The 20363-nt window shown below is 42.0% G+C and overlaps 3 protein-coding genes and 1 pseudogene across 3 annotated transcripts; 2 read left to right on the top strand and 2 right to left on the bottom strand.

The window, feature by feature from the left end:
• Positions 1 to 738: 738 nt before the first annotated feature.
• On the top strand, positions 739 to 1152 carry LOC136947793 (histone H3). The gene has a single exon (XM_067241989.1). The coding sequence runs from the start codon at positions 742 to 744 to the stop codon at positions 1150 to 1152; it is 411 nt and encodes a 136-aa protein (XP_067098090.1). The 5' UTR covers positions 739 to 741.
• Positions 1153 to 2281: 1129 nt separating this feature from the next.
• Positions 2282 to 2955, bottom strand: LOC136947406 (histone H2B). Its single transcript, XM_067241474.1, has one exon. The coding sequence runs from the start codon at positions 2924 to 2926 to the stop codon at positions 2552 to 2554; it is 375 nt and encodes a 124-aa protein (XP_067097575.1). The 5' UTR covers positions 2927 to 2955; the 3' UTR covers positions 2282 to 2551.
• A 6856-nt stretch (positions 2956 to 9811) lies between these two features.
• LOC136947961 (histone H4-like) lies at positions 9812 to 10136 on the bottom strand (annotated as a pseudogene).
• Positions 10137 to 15948: 5812 nt separating this feature from the next.
• On the top strand, positions 15949 to 16560 carry LOC136947436 (histone H1-like). Its single transcript, XM_067241516.1, has one exon. The coding sequence runs from the start codon at positions 15949 to 15951 to the stop codon at positions 16558 to 16560; it is 612 nt and encodes a 203-aa protein (XP_067097617.1).
• Positions 16561 to 20363: the final 3803 nt, after the last annotated feature.

Here is a 20363-nt window from a genome sequence, read left to right as displayed (position 1 = left end):
AGGGTTGCCCAATGGATGTCTGAAAACCATGTTAATACGCGCGGCATATTGCTCTATCTACTCCATAACGCTTTTCAAACAAGCACCAAGCACCTGAGAGGATAATCGTAGATTACAGGAATAAAGATGCTCATTTACAAATGAGAGAATCTATTTTAGATCTTCAGTGGAGGTGACTTAACTGTGGTAGAAGAAAAACAAGTTATAGGTATATACACACTTACGGCAACTTATATTTATCCCACTTAGTACTGCTAGTTTATGTACCCTTAGTATAGTTAGTCCACATATTTACATTTTAGGTATATGTTTATTGTATGCACCTTCCTGCCAAAGCAAATTCCTTGTCTGTGCAAACTTTCATGGCGAATAAATCCCTTTCTGATTCTGATTCTGATATCTGCACGCTAATAAATACGCTCTTCCCGAGTAAAACAAAAAGTTTTTTATTTTAAAAAAAAGCTAGTTATTTTGGAAATCGTGATTAGATTTGACCTTTTGAAAGGGAAAATGGAAGTTGTTTGAAATCTGAATTTGGAAATAATAATAGCAAAGCAAGCTTCGGAGTGGGGCGGGGTCTTGTTTGAATTTTTGGCGGCCCTGACTACATCCAATGGTGGAGGAGAGGGAGGCTCCTGCCTGAAGCTGTCCAATCAATGCACGACGTGGTTGGAGATATAAACTTGTTCGCTTCCACTTTACTGTATTCAGTTTCGTGTCGAAGAGAAGGAAACAAGCAACATGGCCAGAACCAAGCAGACCGCTCGTAAATCTACCGGTGGCAAAGCCCCGAGGAAGCAGCTTGCCACCAAGGCTGCCCGTAAGAGTGCGCCAGCCACCGGTGGCGTGAAGAAGCCCCATCGTTACAGGCCCGGCACCGTGGCTCTGAGAGAGATCCGTCGCTACCAGAAGTCGACTGAGCTGTTGATCCGCAAGCTCCCCTTCCAGCGTCTGGTCAGAGAAATCGCCCAGGACTTCAAGACTGACTTGCGGTTCCAGAGCTCCGCTGTGATGGCTCTGCAGGAGGCTAGCGAAGCCTATCTGGTCGGTCTCTTCGAGGACACCAACTTGTGCGCCATCCACGCCAAGAGGGTTACCATCATGCCCAAAGACATCCAACTGGCCCGCCGCATTCGCGGAGAGCGCGCCTAAATGTAGTTTGACTGCAACATCCCAAAGGCTCTTTTAAGAGCCACCTCATTATCTATGAAAAGACAAAGTCCTTCCGTTTCCTTGCATCATGTGTAATCCCATGATCATAACCATATGACACTGCTGGCAAGTGTTGAGTATGCCTGACCAAGCAATGCGATTTGCATCGAATGCTCTAACAATCGATGACATTAAGCAGCTCTATTAGACTTTGCCCATAACCACTGTCCCACTTTTCAAACGCACCATATGTGAGAAACGATTACATATGCTAGGCCTATATCGAATTTGGACTGTCCTTGCATGCTTGTAGTATGTAAAACGGCTGGCACCAGTGTTGTAGGCCTATTCACACAAAACGGTTTGCAACAAATGGCAGCTCAATTTTATCTGGTCCAGAACCAACTTCTACAAAACAGAAATGGTGCAGTATGAATTGAATTCCCAATATGCTACTATTCAAGTCTCACAAATATCCACTCTTCTATCCCAAAATATCTAAAAACTTGTCCCCATTTTTTTTAAATGTTGTCTCAAAATAAAAGCATTTTATTAAAGAATATATAAAAGATTGGCACACTGCCCTCGGGACTTCAGGTGCCACCAACCTTGGTAGGCTAGCCTATGTGGTCTATTTATTTCACAAACAAATGTATTATTTTAACCTTCATATTTTCATCTTATGGATAACGTTTAAAGGTAGTAGCTAGGTGATTTGAACTTACCATGAAACGTTACCTCATTCATGGTACATGGTCTGTGTTCAGCGTGGTGCACTCAATGATGAACATCATCACCACAGAGATGGTCTTTTTCCTCCATTCAAATAGGCCGAATGACGGATTCCATGATTGGAGATATGTCTTGTGTTAAACTAATGGTTTGTAAAATCATTATTTTATCTATACAATGATCTATTATCTTTACTAAGGGGTATCAAAAATGTGTCCAGGCCATTTTATTATAATATCTTAAGTTAGACTGAGCAATTATTAATCTCTTTTCACAGCTTCTTTGCTTTATGACATACCAAAGGCATGTACGAATTGATGATGCAATAACTTGTCATCCCTTTCAGGAGGAATGAAGCATTAATTATTATTAATTCAGAGTACTGGGTTGCAACAAAACATGACTGTGCTTTTATTCAATGTTAAATCACCTTTTATAGTCTTGGAACATTTCTTGCTATACTGTTAATATTATGGTAAGAGAAAAACGCAATGAATGTTATGACTATTTTCAGGTCGCATGTCAACGTTCATGACGTCGCAAGTCGCTTTTAGGCTCTTGTCAGAATCGTGACAGGTACAAATGGAAAATGGCACATTTTAAAGGTAGTGTGGGTGGCTCTTAAAAGAGCCTTTGGGGTATCACAGGGCATTCAAATGGCACCCGTTTACTTGGAACTGGTATACTTCGTCACCGCTTTAGTGCCCTCGGACACGGCGTGCTTAGCCAGCTCACCGGGGAGCAGCAGGCGGACGGCGGTCTGGATCTCCCTGGAGGTGATGGTTGAACGCTTGTTGTAGTGAGCCAAGCGAGAAGACTCTCCGGCAATACGTTCGAAAATGTCGTTGACAAAGGAATTCATGATTCCCATAGCCTTGGACGAGATTCCGGTATCGGGGTGGACCTGTTTCAGCACCTTGTACACGTAGATGGCATAGCTCTCCTTCCTGGACTTCCTGCGCTTCTTGCCTCCCTTCGCAGCAGTCTTGGAGACAGCTTTCTTGGAGCCCTTCTTGGGCGCTGACTTTGCTGGCTCGGGCATGTTTACGTCTCGTTTCTCTTTAGGAACGAATGAATAGCCAGGCAAGCGCTTCCCCGTATTTATAGGGGTTTGGATGCAAAAATTGAGGCACGCCTCCCAGCTCTTCGAGGCGTTGACGTGGTGAAACGCGCTTGCGCCTGATTATCCGCCTCCTCTAGGCTACTGCCCTTCTACCGTTGGAGTTTGTTGGCATCTCTCCAGTATGGAGTTAGATTCGTTTCAAAATTCACAAACAAACGTAACACGATTCACAAATGTATTTCATGATTCACAAATAAATGTAACGCGATTCACAAATGTATTTCGTGATTCACAAATGTATTTCGTGATTCACAAATGTAACGCGATTCACAAATAAATGACCCCATTACATTTTTTTGCAACCTGACAAACACGAGTTACAAATCGGAGAACAGAGTTACAAATCGGAGAACACGAGTTACAAATCCCTGCATTTGTGTGTGTGGATTTTTGGAACTTTCCTGACGCACTTAGATTCACAAATGCATTTTTTCTAAAAGATATTCTCTGCAGCCTATCAGATGTCTCTTCCAATTTTAGCCAATCACAGCTAGCTTGCTAAACGTTACCCTAGGATACACTTAAAATTACTAAACATGGATCCTGCCATTCTCAAGAATATTCAATCACGTATGTTAATCTTTTTGAAAAAAATGCATTTGTGAATCTAGGCGCGTCAAGAAAGTTCCAAAAATACACACACACAAATGCAGGGATTTGTAACTCGTGTTCTCCGATTTGTAACTCGTGTTCGTCAGGTTGCAAACAAATGTAATGTGGTCATTTATTTGTGAATCGCGTTACATTTTTTTTGAATCATGAAATACATTTGTGAATCGTGTTACGTTTGTTTATTTGAATTATGAAACTAATCTAACTCCATACTCCAGCGCACGCGTCCATCCTTGCGGACGACATGCGCTTGCCACCCTAAAGTATCCATTTTGTTATCCATTAAAAGTTTGCCACTTTGTTTCATGTTTTGTTACCGATCGGTTTCAACCAATGTCCATTTTTCCTTTCAAAGGTCAGGTAGGTTGTGTACTTAAATACGTCTAATGTAAAGAATGTATAATACATTACAACACATATTCTAGAACTGTAATCACCAGCTGCATATCAGGCACGGCACTAACTATGATCCCAGTTATTAATATGTGTGGCATTTTAATCACTGAATGCATCACGGGCACTGTGCACGAGTGAATATAACAACAGGATTTATGAAGGAGGCATGTCTTAAAGTTATGTATTGTGCTTATTAAAGTTATGCATTGTGCTTATTAAAGTTATGAAACTTAGAAGTGTGCTCAGGCTTAAACATTGGGTCTCACACTGAGTGTGGGAAGCAGGCTGTTCTTTGTGTCTCTATCTTTTCATTTTCAGAAACAACCTTGAATCTGGGTGGAGATGGCAACCGAGCAGGTGGGACGCGGAGGCAAGAACAACTCCCTGATGCACGAGAGAACAAGCTCAACCCTCTTTTCATCTTTCTGTTTTAATTGCACTGCATATTATATGCTGGGGCAGGGAAAGATAGCCAGTTGGACTTCGTGAACCAGCCCAAACTCTGTTGCGGGTAGGGAAACGTAGACAGCCCCAGAGCTCTGTACTTGTTGATTTCCAACTGCTGCATTAAAGCTGAGATTATCGGACCTCTGTGACTCCAGACCACTCTTTCTAGAACACAGATTTGTGTCATAGAATACCATCATTACATATTGGAATAGACACAAAGATTTAGAATCCTTCAACTGGTGACCCCGACGCTGAAAAGAGGAAGTCCAGAGGGTTCCGGCCCGACCGACGGATCGGGGGAGAGACCCATACACCGGTGCGAGGAGACAGACGTAATCGTCAGAGGCCTCAACATAAAAAAAAGGTAAGCAGACACCTGTTAATTCAAAGTACTGCTATTCGGAACTGAGAACCAAATTTAGACGATTACTATGTTTCATCGTACCTAGTCAAACCAACAGTGGTGGGAAATCAACCGTTTTTGTGTTTTGTCTTGTCCAAGGGGAGGTTAGAGTCCTCTCCAGGGGTTAGAGTCCCTAAACTCGTTGTCTTGTCCAAGGGGAGGTTAGAGTCCTCTCCAGGGGTTAGAGTCCCTAAACTCGTTGTCCTTGTCCAAGGGGAGGTTAGAGTCCTCTCCAGGGGTTAGAGTCCCTAAATTCGTTGTCTTGTCCAAGGGGAGGTTAGAGTCCTCTCCAGGGGTTAGAGTCCCTAAACTCGTTGTCTTGTCCAAGGGGAGGTTAGAGTCCTCTCCAGGGGTTAGAGTCCCTAAACTCGTTGTCTTGTCCAAGGGGAGGTTAGAGTCCTCTCCAGGGGTTAGAGTCCCTAAATTCGTTGTCTTGTCCAAGGGGAGGTTAGAGTCCTCTCCAGGGGTTAGAGTCCCTAAATTCGTTGTCTTGTCCAAGGGGAGGTTAGAGTCCTCTCCAGGGGTTAGAGTCCCTAAATTCGTTGTCTTGTCCAAGGGGAGGTTAGAGTCCTCTCCAGGGGTTAGAGTCCCTAAACTCGTTGTCCTTGTCCAAGGGGAGGTTAGAGTCCTCTCCAGGGGTTAGAGTCCCTAAATTCGTTGTCTTGTCCAAGGGGAGGTTAGAGTCCTCTCCAGGGGTTAGAGTCCCTAAACTCGTTGTCTTGTCCAAGGGGAGGTTAGAGTCCTCTCCAGGGGTTAGAGTCCCTAAATTCGTTGTCTTGTCCAAGGGGAGGTTAGAGTCCTCTCCAGGGGTTAGAGTCCCTAAATTCGTTGTCTTGTCCAAGGGGAGGTTAGAGTCCTCTCCAGGGGTTAGAGTCCCTAAATTCGTTGTCTTGTCCAAGGGGAGGTTAGAGTCCTCTCCAGGGGTTAGAGTCCCTAAACTCGTTGTCTTGTCCAAGGGGAGGTTAGAGTCCTCTCCAGGGGTTAGAGTCCCTAAACTCGTTGTCTTTGTCCAGAGGGAGGTTAGAGTCCTCTCCAAGGGTTAGAATCCCTGAACACTGTCTATTTGTGTGGAGTCAGATTGAGTTTAATAAAAATAGAGAGGAGTGTGGTGTGTTTTTTCCTTTGACCAAGAAGTTAAAGAAATCCCGAGGAGAGTTGGAGAAAGGTGGGGGCTAAAAGAGTCAGTTACGTCGAGATCTTACAAAGGTTATCCCAGAGGGTATACCCCTGGTTTATAAATAGGTTCTAATACAATTGGAAGAGTTATACTAGAGCAAAATTAAGTGAATAGACGGTAAACGCTAAACAGCTGTGTTGGTCAAAGAATGGTTTGAGGAAATGTATGTGAAAAATTATGAGGAAGCAATTGGAAAGTTACATAAAGGATTGGTTTAGAGAGGATCATGGAAGGTTATGAAATAAAACAAGAACGTTTTGTGGATGTGAAGAGATGATTGGTTTAAACACTGATGTTTTGAAGAGGAAACTACGAATATACTTTGAAGGTATATGGGATAACATTTTAAGTCAAAATAGTAAAATCTAGGGTTTTTAAGAGTTTTGATAAAGGTATTAGATGTAATTTGGTTAAAAATGAGAAAGAGAAAATAAATAAATGTACTTTTATTTGGAGTTTAATTATAATTTGGTTTTAAGTTTTATTTAAGAGTTTTATCAGAGCCTGGCATACTGTTTGGGATAAACAGTTAGGCTGTGATAATGTTGTATTATGAAGAGGGTTATTATAACATTCAGTTCTGAAATAATTTGGGAAGACTCATCAAGTCTGATAAATTGTGGTTATGATGGTTTGAGCTAATTGGCTCGTTTTGAACTGCAGCAAAACGAGTTATGAAGTCTGATAAAGACTTCATAACTTTTCTATAAAGGTCCTATCTGACCTTTATAGAAAATATAGTTGGGAAAAATGTTTGGTTAATAGCTACATTAAGCACATTATTTGGTTTATATTTCATTTAAGAAGCATACGGATTCTGGTTTGGCATAATGAAAATAGCTTTGATCATATCTTTGATAAAAAGAGCTGTGATTTGGTAAAATAGAGAATCTAAAACAATATTGGTCTTAAACTTAACTGTTTTAAAAGACAGAAAAGGTTTTTTGGAGTGAAAGAAATTAGACTAACAGTTGATTTTCTAAAGAAGGGAACAAAGAAACAGATTGTAATTTCTAGGCATGAATAATAGGAGTTGAATATCAAATGATGATGTATGGTCTTATTAGATGCTGTTACATGTGTTTGCTCAACAATAAGAAAACTGAAGGGTCAATACTGCCTGGTAATTATAGATACAGTATGTTTACTATGTGAATTGAAGTCTTTCCCAGTCCTATACCAGATGCATAACACCATTTGAATTGATTTATTGGAGATCATATGTAATACCACAACTTAAACCTTTCACATAGCATGATGAAGAGGCGAATCAAATGGTTAACCAATTTTATAAAAAATGCTAACTAGAAAAGAGATGTCTTCTGCTAAATTCTGTTCCAGGTGAAGCAGTAAACCAAAGAGTGGAGGAGTCAAACGAGGAGATTGGGTATTGATTAAAGTTATCAATGAAAGGAGGGATCTTATGAAATCTTTAAAATATCTTGTCTAATTTCTGGTTTTTCTATTTGTTTCGAATTTATTTTATTTTATTATAATTCTAAAAGCTTGGCTGAAGTTGTATGTATGTGGTGAAGGGGGCCTGTGAGCATGTCCAGGTCTGCCGTGGATACATGGATGTCGAATGTCCACTCTGTGGAGTGACGGTGGGTTTTCCCCTATAACATCATTAGGGTTTTCCCACTGTGTCCAGTGTGTCCTCACCACTTGGCCATAACGCTGCATAGTCTCATCATTATTGTTGATTTGTATGCCAACATTGTGTAATCAGTAATGGGATATTTTTTTATTTGTGTTTGTTGTCACACCCTAAAAGGGTGTGAAAGGAGGGATTTATTTGAACTTTAAAAATATCCACTTTAAATCCTTAAATGGGTTCTTGATTTCAATATCTGTGTTTAATCATTGGTGTTCGACTGTTCGCATCTCATTTGACTCAGTTACTGCTTGATCATGGATCATGGGAGATAAGGTGATGCTGGGACTGTAACTCTTTTCTGCTTCAGGACGAGTCAGACCGGCGGGTCTGACTACCTAACCCCTGTTCTAAGGCCCCATTCCCCTGGAGACCCTGTCCCCCCCCCCTTTCTCACTGGATGATCTACCCCTTACCCTTGAAGACCCTGTCCCACCTGCCCCAATACATCATCAGATGTTCGGGAAAGCCTGTTGTACATTTATGGACAGGACCATTCAAGGTCATCGAGAGAACTTTGCCCGCCCTAAGGGTGCTGGGGAAAGGAAGTACGTGGTACCACTGGAGCATGTGTTGTGCTGCTCCAGAATCCAGTTGTACGTTGCAGGAGTTGGTGGAGAAGGGCCAGTGAACCTTTTGCTATTGCTACGAATGTGAGAGTCCGGAAAAGAGGGTTACGACAAGGCCAAGAGTGATACTGCTTGACCACACTAGAATTGTACTGGACTAAGAAGGTTTCCGCTATTTTACTTAAGAGTGTGCTATATCAATATCAACATGACTGTTGCTGTATCCCATGTATCAGGTCCCTGTGTAACAGGATCATTGTCTCGGCTGAGGATAACCCGACGAAGGGGTTCCAAATGCCGTTGCTGGGGCTGGCTGACCAGGACGAGGAGGCGGTGGTTGGTCCGGGCTATGTTGATTGATCTCTGGTGTTTTCAGAGATCAAAAGAGGGATTAAAGAATGTATAATACATTACAACACATATTCTAGAACTGTAATCACCAGCTGCATATCAGGCACGGCACTAACTATGATCCCAGTTATTAATATGTGTGGCATTTTAATCACTGAATGCATCACGGGCACTGTGCACGAGTGAATATAACAACAGGATTTATGAAGGAGGCATGTCTTAAAGTTATGTATTGTGCTTATTAAAGTTATGCATTGTGCTTATTAAAGTTATGAAACTTAGAAGTGTGCTCAGGCTTAAACATTGGGTCTCACACTGAGTGTGGGAAGCAGGCTGTTCTTTGTGTCTCTATCTTTTCATTTTCAGAAACAACCTTGAATCTGGGTGGAGATGGCACCCGAGCAGGTGGGACGCGGAGGCAAGAACAACTCCCTGATGCACGAGAGAACAAGCTCAACCCTCTTTTCATCTTTCTGTTTTAATTGCACTGCATATTATATGCTGGGGCAGGGAAAGATAGCCAGTTGGACTTCGTGAACCAGCCCAAACTCTGTTGCGGGTAGGGAAACGTAGACAGCCCCAGAGCTCTGTACTTGTTGATTTCCAACTGCTGCATTAAAGCTGAGATTATCGGACCTCTGTGACTCCAGACCACTCTTTCTAGAACACAGATTTGTGTCATAGAATACCATCATTACATATTGGAATAGACACAAAGATTTAGAATCCTTCAACTGTCTATTTACATATAGCCTAGATACAAAACAATTTTACTTTTTACTAGCCACACCAAATTCTATTCGAAATACTGTGCATTGTTCCAATTACTATTATTGGCCACTTGGAATAGGAACCTCATTCAGCTGCTGCTCTCAATGTCTCAAATAACCTAACCTTACAAACGAAATCAAGCCTCATTAAATAAGTGTCCAACTACTTCAATATAACCAATAATGCGTTGGGAATTGTTCAACTGAAAGACAAATATTGTTATGAATATGAAAAGCAATATTTCGTGGCGAAAAATGTGTCAGCCTAGTATTAAATTGTCAAATGCATCGTTTGTGCTCTGGCACTCATACTATACACATAATGTATCGTTTTCAACACTGCATTAAATATGGGAGAGTGGATATGGAGAAATATGGAGAGAGCCTTTGAGTTAAATGTCGAAACAAGTCAAAATTGAAGTTTAACCGCCGAAGCCGTACAGGGTTCGTCCCTTGCGCTTGAGAGCGTAGACGACGTCCATGGCGGTCACGGTCTTCCTCTTAGTATGCTCGGTGTAGGTTACAGCATCACAGATAACATTCTGAAGAAACACCTTGAGAACACCACGAGTCTCTTCGTAGATCAAGGCTGAGACACGTTTCACGCCGCCACGACGAGCTAGTCGACGAATAGCGGGCTTGGTGATGCCCTGGATGTTATCCCTCAAAACTACACGGTGACGCTTGGCGCCTCCCTTGCCCATTCCTTGCCCATTCCTTGCCCATTCCTTTACCTCTTCCTGACATTTTGACAATATAACTGGTTTTAAACAATAATGACCTTCATATTGGACTCACTGGCATTATCTCTCGATGGTACGGACGTGAAGGAACACAGCAAGCGCCATTCTTCTTGTGGAGTTGCAATTAAAGGGACCGTCTCCCAACATGACCTCCTGACATTATTTTGGTCGTGTATTCTCAAAGCCATTTCCAAAAGTGAACACACACTAAAAGTTGACCAGTAACCCTTGGTTGTAAAATTACAACGTCACTTTTAACTCTCCAAAAAACACATTTGCCATTTTTTGTTGTTGAAAGACCACATTTGCATAGCCAAGAGCCCCGGGAATTGACGTCACGCAATCCCAGCATGCACCGATCATCGCCATTTTGGCAGGAAAAGTGGAGCGCCAAGTGGAGCGCCAGAGTGTACATACAGATATACTTACATACACATTATACATAATTTAATTTGCTGCCTATTTCAATAAACGTTGATTCAACATGGTGGATAGCTGCTGTGCGCCGGAATGCCGGGGAGAAGATAAAGGGAGAGCATTTTATAGGACTCCTAAGAGATCCAGAGAAGAACCCCATAATTCCTGACAACCACCCATGGCTTCAACTGAGGATCATTCAGTCTCTTGGAATGACTTTTCTGTAATAAATATATAATGGCATTTTTGTGATGAAAAGTGCACTGATATAATGTACGTTAGCCAACGTTAGTAACTAACCGTTGACGAAAGTTACAGACTAGCTAACGCTAGCTCGATATACAAGTTATAAAACTGACTGCATTAACTTTACACATAGCAATTTGTACCCGGTAGACTTCAAAGCTGAATATTCATCACTAATCCAGCATTGTGTCCATTTATATCCCTCCAGGCTTTTGTAGGCTTTCAAAGACTCCAGAGTAGGACGAATGAAAGTTGATTGCTCTAAAGAGTTGTAAATATCTGGATACAGAAGGTAAGGGAAGCCTTCCGTTTCACTCATAAAGGTCGTAAAAATAACTTCGGGAGAATTATATGAATCACTAATGTTTAATCGATCAAGTTTTGCTTCATAGCTGCCTATGTCTTTTGAATTAAAGTGCGCAGTGAACTCGGACAGGTTGAAATCCGTGCTGGCGCCGTTCATTTTAGCCACTACTTTCCTGCCAAAATGGCGACGTAAACATTAAAGCCACGTGACGTCCGGAGCTCTATGGGTACTATTGTCTTGCCTTGCAATGCCATTGGATAGTAAATGTGTATAAAGGTCTGGACATAAGGCCATGAACTCATTCCACCTGCGAGCTTTCCTGGAAGCACATCTCCTTGTTTCATTGGACTGAATATATCAACATTGAAGTAAGTAAATGCCATGATTTTGTTGTTGTTGTGATTGTTAGAATATGTAGTTCATGTAAATACTAAGTTATTGTGGAATGCATGCATCACATTTGATTTTCAGCTTATGTCTTTGTTGTAATTTTACAACGTTGGGTGAAAATGGTAGTTAAAATATAATGTTTACCTTGCACACTATATGGAGACATAACACTTCTCGAATGTTCACATACAGGATAAATACTTACAGAAATATAATGTATTTGATGATTCACACTTTACAAATGGGTTAATTGTTATCATTTTCAGTTTAGACCAGATTTTAATCATTCTAAATGTTATTTCTATGCAGTTAAATATAGTCAACTGTTTATCTAGACTGTTTGCCCAAATATCTGCTTGTTGCACAATGCAGATACTGTTTGTGAACCAACACAAGCCAACCAACGAAACTGACAAGGCCCCGGGACCGGTATCGCTGGCTGAAAAAGGATTTCATAAGTCCTAATGCTGAATTCTCTGGTCCGGACGTGACCAGTGGTGCTGTTTCCCTCCACACACCACTGGAGTACTTCCAGATGTTTGTGTCCGAAGACATGATTCAGGCTCTGACAGAACACACTAATCTGTACAGCTTTCAAAAGACTGGAACAACTATAAACACAAACACCAAGGAAATTGAACAGATGATTGGCATGTACCTGAGGATGGGCCTGGTACAAATGTCTGGAGTCCGTATGTACTGGGAGTCAAACATGCGGTACACCCCGGTTTCTGATGTGATGTCACGCCACAGGTTCCAATCCCTGCTGACATCATTACATTTTGTCAACAACCTGACAATGCCAGAGACCATGAAGAAAGACAAACTGTGGAGACTCATTCCGAGAGAAATGCCTGCAGGTGGTACCCGAAGAGCACAACTCTGTGGATGGAATGATGATTCCATTCAAGGGGAAATTCAGCAGCATAAAACAATATATGCAAGGCAAATCTCACCCAAGGGGATTCAAATTGTGGGTAAGAACTGGAATCTCTGGCATGCTCTGTGACTTTGATGTGTTCCAAGGCAGTGTCGATGGAAAACAGGCCAAATCTGAACTTGGAATGTCAGGTGACGTTGTGATGAAGCTCGTCTCCAGGCTTCCAGGAGGTCAGAACTACAAGGTCTATGCAGACAACTTCTTCACATGTGTCCCATTAGTAGTTCGGCTCCTTGATCGTGGAATTCATTATGTGGGAACAGCCAGGCAAGTGTGCTTACCAAACTGTAACCTTGAAGATGAGAAGATCTTGAAGAAAAAGGGAAGAGGAAGCTCTGACAAGAGTAGAGGCAAACCACAACATATGCGCTGTTAAGTGGTATGACAACAGGGTGGTCACACTTGTGTCATCCTTTGCTGGCCTTGATCCTGTGTAAAAGATTCAACGCTGGAACAAAGCCACCAAATCCTACATTGAAGTTGAGAGACCTCATATTGTGGGTGCATACAACAAATACATGGGCGGTGTGGATTTGCTGGACTCATTTGCAGCCGAATACAAGTTCCCCATGAAATTGTGCCACTGGTACAGTTACATCTTCTGGCACACCATTATCCTTGCTGTGATCAATGCCTGGCTCCTCTACAAATGGGACTGCACAGCTCTCAATGTTCCCAAGAAAAAGATGTTGCGCAGGAGACTGTTTCAGGCGCAACTAGCTTCCTCTCTCATCCTGACCAACACAGCTGTCAAAACACCATCTTCAGCCAGTGGGAGCCCTTTGACGTCGATAACAGTGACAACTCAGAGACCTGTGACTGCTCAGAAGAGACTATCCTCAGGTAATGGGGGTCCACCAAATGGGGTCCCAGTCAAGAGGGCATGTGAACCACCAACAGATGTGCGCAGGGACATGGTCGCACATTTCCCGGTGAAGACAACGAGAGGACGCTGCAGACACTGCATAAAAGGATATTCTAATACGCTCTGCAGAAAGTGTAATCTCCGTCTCTGCTTTTCAGAGCAAAGGAACTGCTTTTGGGACTACCATTGCAAGTGAACAATGGACACTGGTTCTTTTGAAGTTTTCATTCTGTTTTGTATAATATTTTATCCAGTTTGTATATATTTTTTTAATAAATTCTGATTCATAAAAGTATGACTGTTGGGTGATTATTATTCATGAAATGTACTGTTACAGTGCTATGTAAGCAATCCACACTCCAAATGAACCATTAGTTGTTTTTTGTATTTGTTCTGACAGTTTGAGAGCGAATGCTGAAATTTTGCTCCCAACTAGGCCCAATGTTGCAATATTACATTTCCCTAAAATTTTACATTTAGCAGACGCTTTTATCCAAAGCGACTTCCAAGAGAGAGAGCTTTACAAAAGTGCATAGGTCACTGATCATAACAACGAGATAGCCCCAAACATTGCTTGTAGCCAAAACATGAAGCATACATTGTGAAAAAAAAACAAATAAGTGCCAAAGGGAAATGCCAAATGTACAACAACATTTTTTTATTATTAATCCTTCATTATCTGCATCAGAGGACTCCTACAAAATCATCTGACTTGCAATTTATTTTTAAAATATATATATATATATTTTTATATTTAGGTCTTACAGGTGAAAGGGATCGCGATAGTTAACGGTCATACAGTGAAGTTCAAATGAATGCATGTTCAGATTACATTTTGTCATCTAACTAATTTACCAAAAAGGTGCGTTGTAACATTTAAATGTGGAGAATAATATTTAAAACTTATAATATACACTAATTGTAGTAATATAAAACATAATAAATTAATACAAAACATATAATACATCAGCTGTAGGTCGGAGACAGAGTGGCTTGCAGGGAATCTGCACCATGTTACTATGGAAAATGCAGCCTTTATTTTATTAATGTTATTATGATTTAGTTTAATCTACATAGTGTTTTACGTAATGTGGACACATGTAGTTTCTAGAGATATGCATAATAAACCCATTAAAAAATACTTTTTAAATGTAGAGGCAGCCTACATCTCTGTTTAGCAGACAACTCATCTTTGTATTCTTTTGACGTCATAAAGGCTAGTGGGGCTTTGAAGGTGCGTAACAATGGATATCATTTTACGACACTTGAGAGTGAGCGACACATTGTAATGAACTAGGCCTACCAGTTTTTAACTGTCACTTGGGGTTACACATAACAGTGTCATTTCAGTCACATTTCAGTTTTTCTTAGAATTGTGTTCTGAAATAGACTTGTAAGACCAGCAAATTCTACACGTTGAACTGTTCCAATCGTCATGATCCATGTTCTTGTTTCTTGTGCAAATGACCAATTGTGAATTTTGATCTTAAAAAATAACTTACGCTCCATATAACTATTGAGTGAGTTACTAGGAGTACGCTACCTCGATTTGTTCAGGGTTCCATTTCACACAAATTGTCACACACATTACTGTATTTTATTATTTCCATCTAATTATTAAAAAGCAGTGACTCATATAGGGTGTTGTCTTCATTCAGAAACCAAGTATTGAGACTTGTACCTGCATTCAGAATAATGTCTTTAGTCTGAACGGTCATCGTGAACTTTAAACATTAGGCATGGCCTTACTGTGTCGTACTATGTCCATGAAAGATAACCATAGACTTAACTTGACATCATGTATTCACATTTCTACACACTCTCTACTCTTTGCCATTTCATGAGGTGAAAACGGTAAGGCTACAGGGCGATGTTTGGGTCTCGGATCCAGGTCGCTGCAGTTGGCGCCTTGAGAATGACACCACAATTGATAAACATAATGACTGTATGGATTATCTCCTGCTCAACATGCGTCGCTATTGGTGGCTGTGAGTACACACCATGAGTAATGTTTTCAAGGAAATGTATTGGGTAAAAGTGATGTATTTGGTGACCTGCCTGTGAAAATATAGGGCGAATAATTTGTGGAAGGGAGACGGAACCCAGCGATGGCTCGGGACTTGAGATCTGTGTTTTACGCGATTCCGAAGACGCACATTAAAAACCTTTGGCACCATAACTGGCTACCCCGAATCTGCAAAGTCTATTGCCTGACATCTTGGCCCACTGTGCAACGTGTACTGGTCGGAAGAGAATGCACTTTTAAACACTTTAAAGGAAAAATGCCATCGGTAAACCCGTGCGCAAAGCTCAGTCTCGGAGTTCAACGCTGGCGTGTTGGGATAGTTGCAACAAAAAACACGAGGCTTCTGGTACTACAACAACTTTATTATGAACAATAAGAAGTTTACTTTCTAGCCACAGCTGCTTTTGGACAGTTTGTCTATTCCAGCTGCGTTTTTTACACCGTTATACACGAGGAGAAAACACAAGTGGCACAGCTTGTCGATTGCAGACAGCGGTCGAGCTGACTAATTGAGTCTACACAGTTCTCATACCGCCTTTAAGGCCAGCCCCCAGCCCAGTCGAACACTACTCCGGAGCACAGAAATCAGTTGAGTTTACTCGAGCGATCGGTTCAAACGACAGACATGGCAGAAGTCGCCCCAGCAGCACCCGCTCCGGCAAAGGCACCCAAGAAGAAGGCAGCAGCTAAGCCCAAGAAAGCGGGACCCAGCGTTAGTGAGCTGATTGTTAAGGCTGTGTCAGCCTCTAAGGAACGCAGCGGCGTGTCCCTGGCAGCGCTCAAGAAGGCTCTTTCTGCCGGTGGCTACGATGTAGAGAAAAACAACTCCCGCGTCAAGGTCGCCGTCAAGGGGCTGGTTACGAAGGGGACCTTGGTCCAGACCAAGGGAACCGGCGCCTCCGGGTCTTTTAAGATCAACAAGGCCGCTGAGACCAAGGCAAAGAAGCCTGTCAAGAAAGCCGTCACTCCGAAGCCCAAGAAGGTTGTCGCCAAGAAGTCCGTTGTGGCCAAGAAGCCCAAGAAGGCTGTGGCGAAGAAGCCAGCAGCTGCCAAGAAGTCTCCCAAGAAGGCAAAGAAGCCCGTGGCAGCCAAGAAGGCTACCAAGAGCCCCAAAAAGGCCAAGAAGCCTGTGACGCCCAAGAAGGTAGCAGCCAAGAGCCCCAAGAAGGTAGTCAAGGCAGCCAAACCCAAAGCGGCCAAATCAAAGGCAAAGAAGGCGACACCCAAGAAGAAGTAATTTTTTTTATTTTATACAACTTCGTGTGGCAACGTGGCAGTTGCTTTGCTCACTGTTACACACGCACAAACAAAAGGCTCTTTTAAGAGCCACCAACTCTTTCCGTAAACGGGCAACTCCATTTGTTAGGTTTCCTTCATTAATACTAGTGTAAGGCACACTTTATTGCTTAAAGTCAATGCCCCAATTGGGTCATTATCAATGCATGTAATTAACATGGGCATTTTTCACGTGTTACACAATTTACGTTGTAGGGGAACTGGTGGGGAGAGGTGCCTCGCTCATACACCGCTTCTTATGTTGGCGCCCAAAAAGAAATAAGGCAGGTCGTGGGTTCCATGTAGTGGAGATCCGCTCGATATGGCGGCTCAGCTCCTATTGGTTTACGCTGCAGCTTAGACAACTAATGACTGAAGATCTAAATGTATCCGCATCTGTCTCACCAAGCATGTAAGTCTGATAAAATTTCGGTAAGACTGAAGTGAAAGACTCAGAAGAACATTACCAGAGCAAACCACTGACATAATGGTAATATAGTTTTGTGACAACAGAGATGGCCATATCTAGTTGAGTCTGATTGTCCCTCCAATATTGACGCTTCATCTCCATTACGCCGTAGGAGAGTATGATGGCTACCACAGACTGGTAAGACATCTGCCGTGAAGAACGCGGTATACCTTGAGGACCTGAGCCCCTTAACCCTTGTGCCCGCTTCGGCTCACATGACACGAACCATCGTTGTGTTGCGACAACTTTACCTAATACAAAAACAAATAAAAAGCTTAATCTTTTAAACTTCGCAATGTGGGAGGTCTGAGACAGCCCGACGGGAATTGAAATCTGAGACGATATTCTGAGTAAAGACAAGTTTATTAATATGTGTTGTCAATATTGTCAATTAAAAGTCTAAACTTTTTACATACGAAGAATTTGTTTGTGGGAGTGATGCGAGTTTTTTCCAGAAAAAAACTCGCGTTCTGCCGTGTCCGGCAGGACAGGCAGTAATGACGTTAGTAGCACTGTTTAGCCTCGATTTGAGCAGATTTCTAAAAAACTTAGAAAAACAACATTAACTAGCTAGATTATATACACTGTAAGCTAAATGTACATGCCTTGTTTGGCCAATTCGGTCGATTGTGGAAGAAACTCCAACGTTTTTTAGTTATCGAGAGGAGTATCCAGCCATAGCGCTAGCTACTTTTGGGGCAGAGAAATGTAGGTTTCCCCCATGTTTCCACGTGTTTCCATGTAGTCACTAGAATGGTCATAACTTTTAATCAAAATATGATATTTCTAATCTGTCTTCTGTTCCACATTGCCCACAGATGTGTGGATATTCCACCTGCTCAAAGTTTTCCTCCATCTTGTAATTAAAGTGGTTAAAAATGAAGTTGTCTGATGAGGTATGGTGGATGGAGAAGTTTTTGTAAAAAATGGCTGCCTGAAATCACCTTGATAAAATATGATTTGCCTTAAGTAATCATATATTTATTCACATCATAAAAATCCCCTAGTTCTGTTCTTCAATATGGTGTCAACAGTTAAGGTGTATGATTTAATATGAAAATTCATAAAATTTGCATATTAATATGAATATCATATTTCAACAGCATATGGAATGTTTGGAATGTTGGCTTAGGCAGCAAAAGGTTAACAGAAAATGCTTCACTTTGTTTTTGTATGCGGTAAAGTTGTCGCAATACGACGGTGGGTCACAATCACTGATGGGTCAGAATGACCCGAAGATAACAAATGGGTTAAGAAAAATCAGTCTGCTCTGTCCTTTCCGATAGAGGCCCGAAGTGTCTGTCCCGTCAAGTTCTCTGTTTATGTGCACTCCTCCTCCATGTACAGTATCACCATCTCTAGTTCCTCCCCCTGTATGGTAACAGCGGTTGGAGTGCTTCCTGCTTCCTACTCCATCAGAAGTCCACCACCAGTTCCCTGGTCTAGGTGATGTTGATCTCCTAGGAGGTGGTTCCCCCCAGACCATCTAATGAAGCTCATCTCTATACTTTCATTTATGAAAACTATAAACAATGGTCTGGTAGGCGCTGACCATAACTCAGTTACTCAAAGTTTCAAAGTTTGTATCTATGCAAACCGGAGATTTTGAGTGGGTGGCATTGCTGTCAATCAAGTTCTCAAGCAGATCCTTACAAGCTTCTGCAGGCAGGTGCACAGCTCTGAAGAGGTAGGGGCCAAATGCAGACCTCCTGAGAATTAATTGATGTTATATTCATTTCAGAATCCATTTTTTTAAAGATACAAAGGGCGATAGAATGATGGAAAGGATGGCAGTAGTTAAAATATTGGTCATCCGGCTTTTTGTACTGAATACAGATGCAGATAATTTGATTCTGTACAGTTACGGAAGAAGAACTCTTCTTTTATCTAACTACATGACTACACACACACGTGTGCAGGGAGGCGGAGCACACAGACGTGCATGACAGGGCATCCACCAGAGAAATGAGTCCCTCAACCACATCAGCAGTTCCCACCTCTGTATGTTTTTATAATGGGGTTCTTTGTTGAGGGAACCATTGTAATCACTGGCTACCTATCATGGCCCGTATCAGATTCAAGACCCTGGTATTGACCTTCCGAGCAGTGAACGGGACTGCACCCGTCTACATCAAGTCTCTCCTGCAGCCTTACACCCCCACCCGCCACCTACGGTCTTCTTCAGACAACCGCCTGGTGGTCCCACCGCTCAAGACCGCCCGGTCCCAACACAAGCTCTTCTCCTGTCTGGCCCCCCAGTGGTGGAATCAACTCCCCACCTCCATCAGAGACACTGACTGTCTCTCCACCTTCAAGAAAAGGCTCAAGACGCACTTGTTCCGGGAGTACAACGGTACTTAGGAACGGTTCGCTTGACCCGATGTTAGTTTCCTCAAGGATCACAATGACTCTTGCTTAGAGACTTGTTGCTCTTGTGGTTAGTGGTAACTGATTAAAATTTTTGGTTCTCGCTGTGATATATTGTTTTATTACTGTTGCTTGCTTTTTCCCACAGGTACACTTGCACTTATAGCTGTTCATGTTGTTTGGTTGTGACTTGTTTAACTACATGCTCTTATGGTTCTTCCCTTTGGCACTTACTTTGGTTGTTCACAATGTGTGCTTCATGTTTTGGCTACTCGCGATGTTTTTTGGCTATCTTGTTGTTATGATCAGTGACCTATGCACTTTGTAAAGCTCTCTCTTGGAAGTCGCTTTGGATAAAAGCGTCTGCTAAATGAATAAATGTAAAATGTAAAATGTAATCACAGGGAGAATAAGCAAAATCCTCGCAGAAAGGCCCAGTAAACAGGCCACAGACCATAGAGGGACTCCACCCCAGGACCTTCTTATGTGGTGGCAGTGCAATTGTAGATAGTGGCATTTCTCTACACACCTATAAACACACATATGTGTACTGTTCTAATGGTAATTGGTGTGAGATATCTTAAAATGTACCCACATAATTTTACACAAATGATGTGATATTGTTCACCTTTTTGTCCCTGACTCTCACCTTCCCCACTGTATCGTGTGATGGCAGAAAGTGAGACCTCCCCCACATGGCTTGCTGTATGTACTACAGCTCAGTCCAGGACCTCCTGGTCATGGTGTGCCAGACCTTGCAAATGTATGCTGCGTGGATTAATTGAAATATGAATAGATCCGTAATCTCTGTGTGTGTTTACAGTTACAGATGGTCGGTTTGTGACTCACTGTCACAGACCAATAATAGCATACCCTAGAGTTTTTTTTTTATATTGTTACTAAATATATTAAGCTATACCATTCAAACA

The sequence above is a fragment of the Osmerus mordax genome, chromosome 8, assembly GCF_038355195.1.
Source record: "Osmerus mordax isolate fOsmMor3 chromosome 8, fOsmMor3.pri, whole genome shotgun sequence".
NCBI classification, from domain to species: domain Eukaryota; kingdom Metazoa; phylum Chordata; class Actinopteri; order Osmeriformes; family Osmeridae; genus Osmerus; species Osmerus mordax.
The sequence above is the reverse complement of the archived record's forward strand: the minus strand, read 5'-3'. Positions and strand labels throughout refer to the sequence as shown.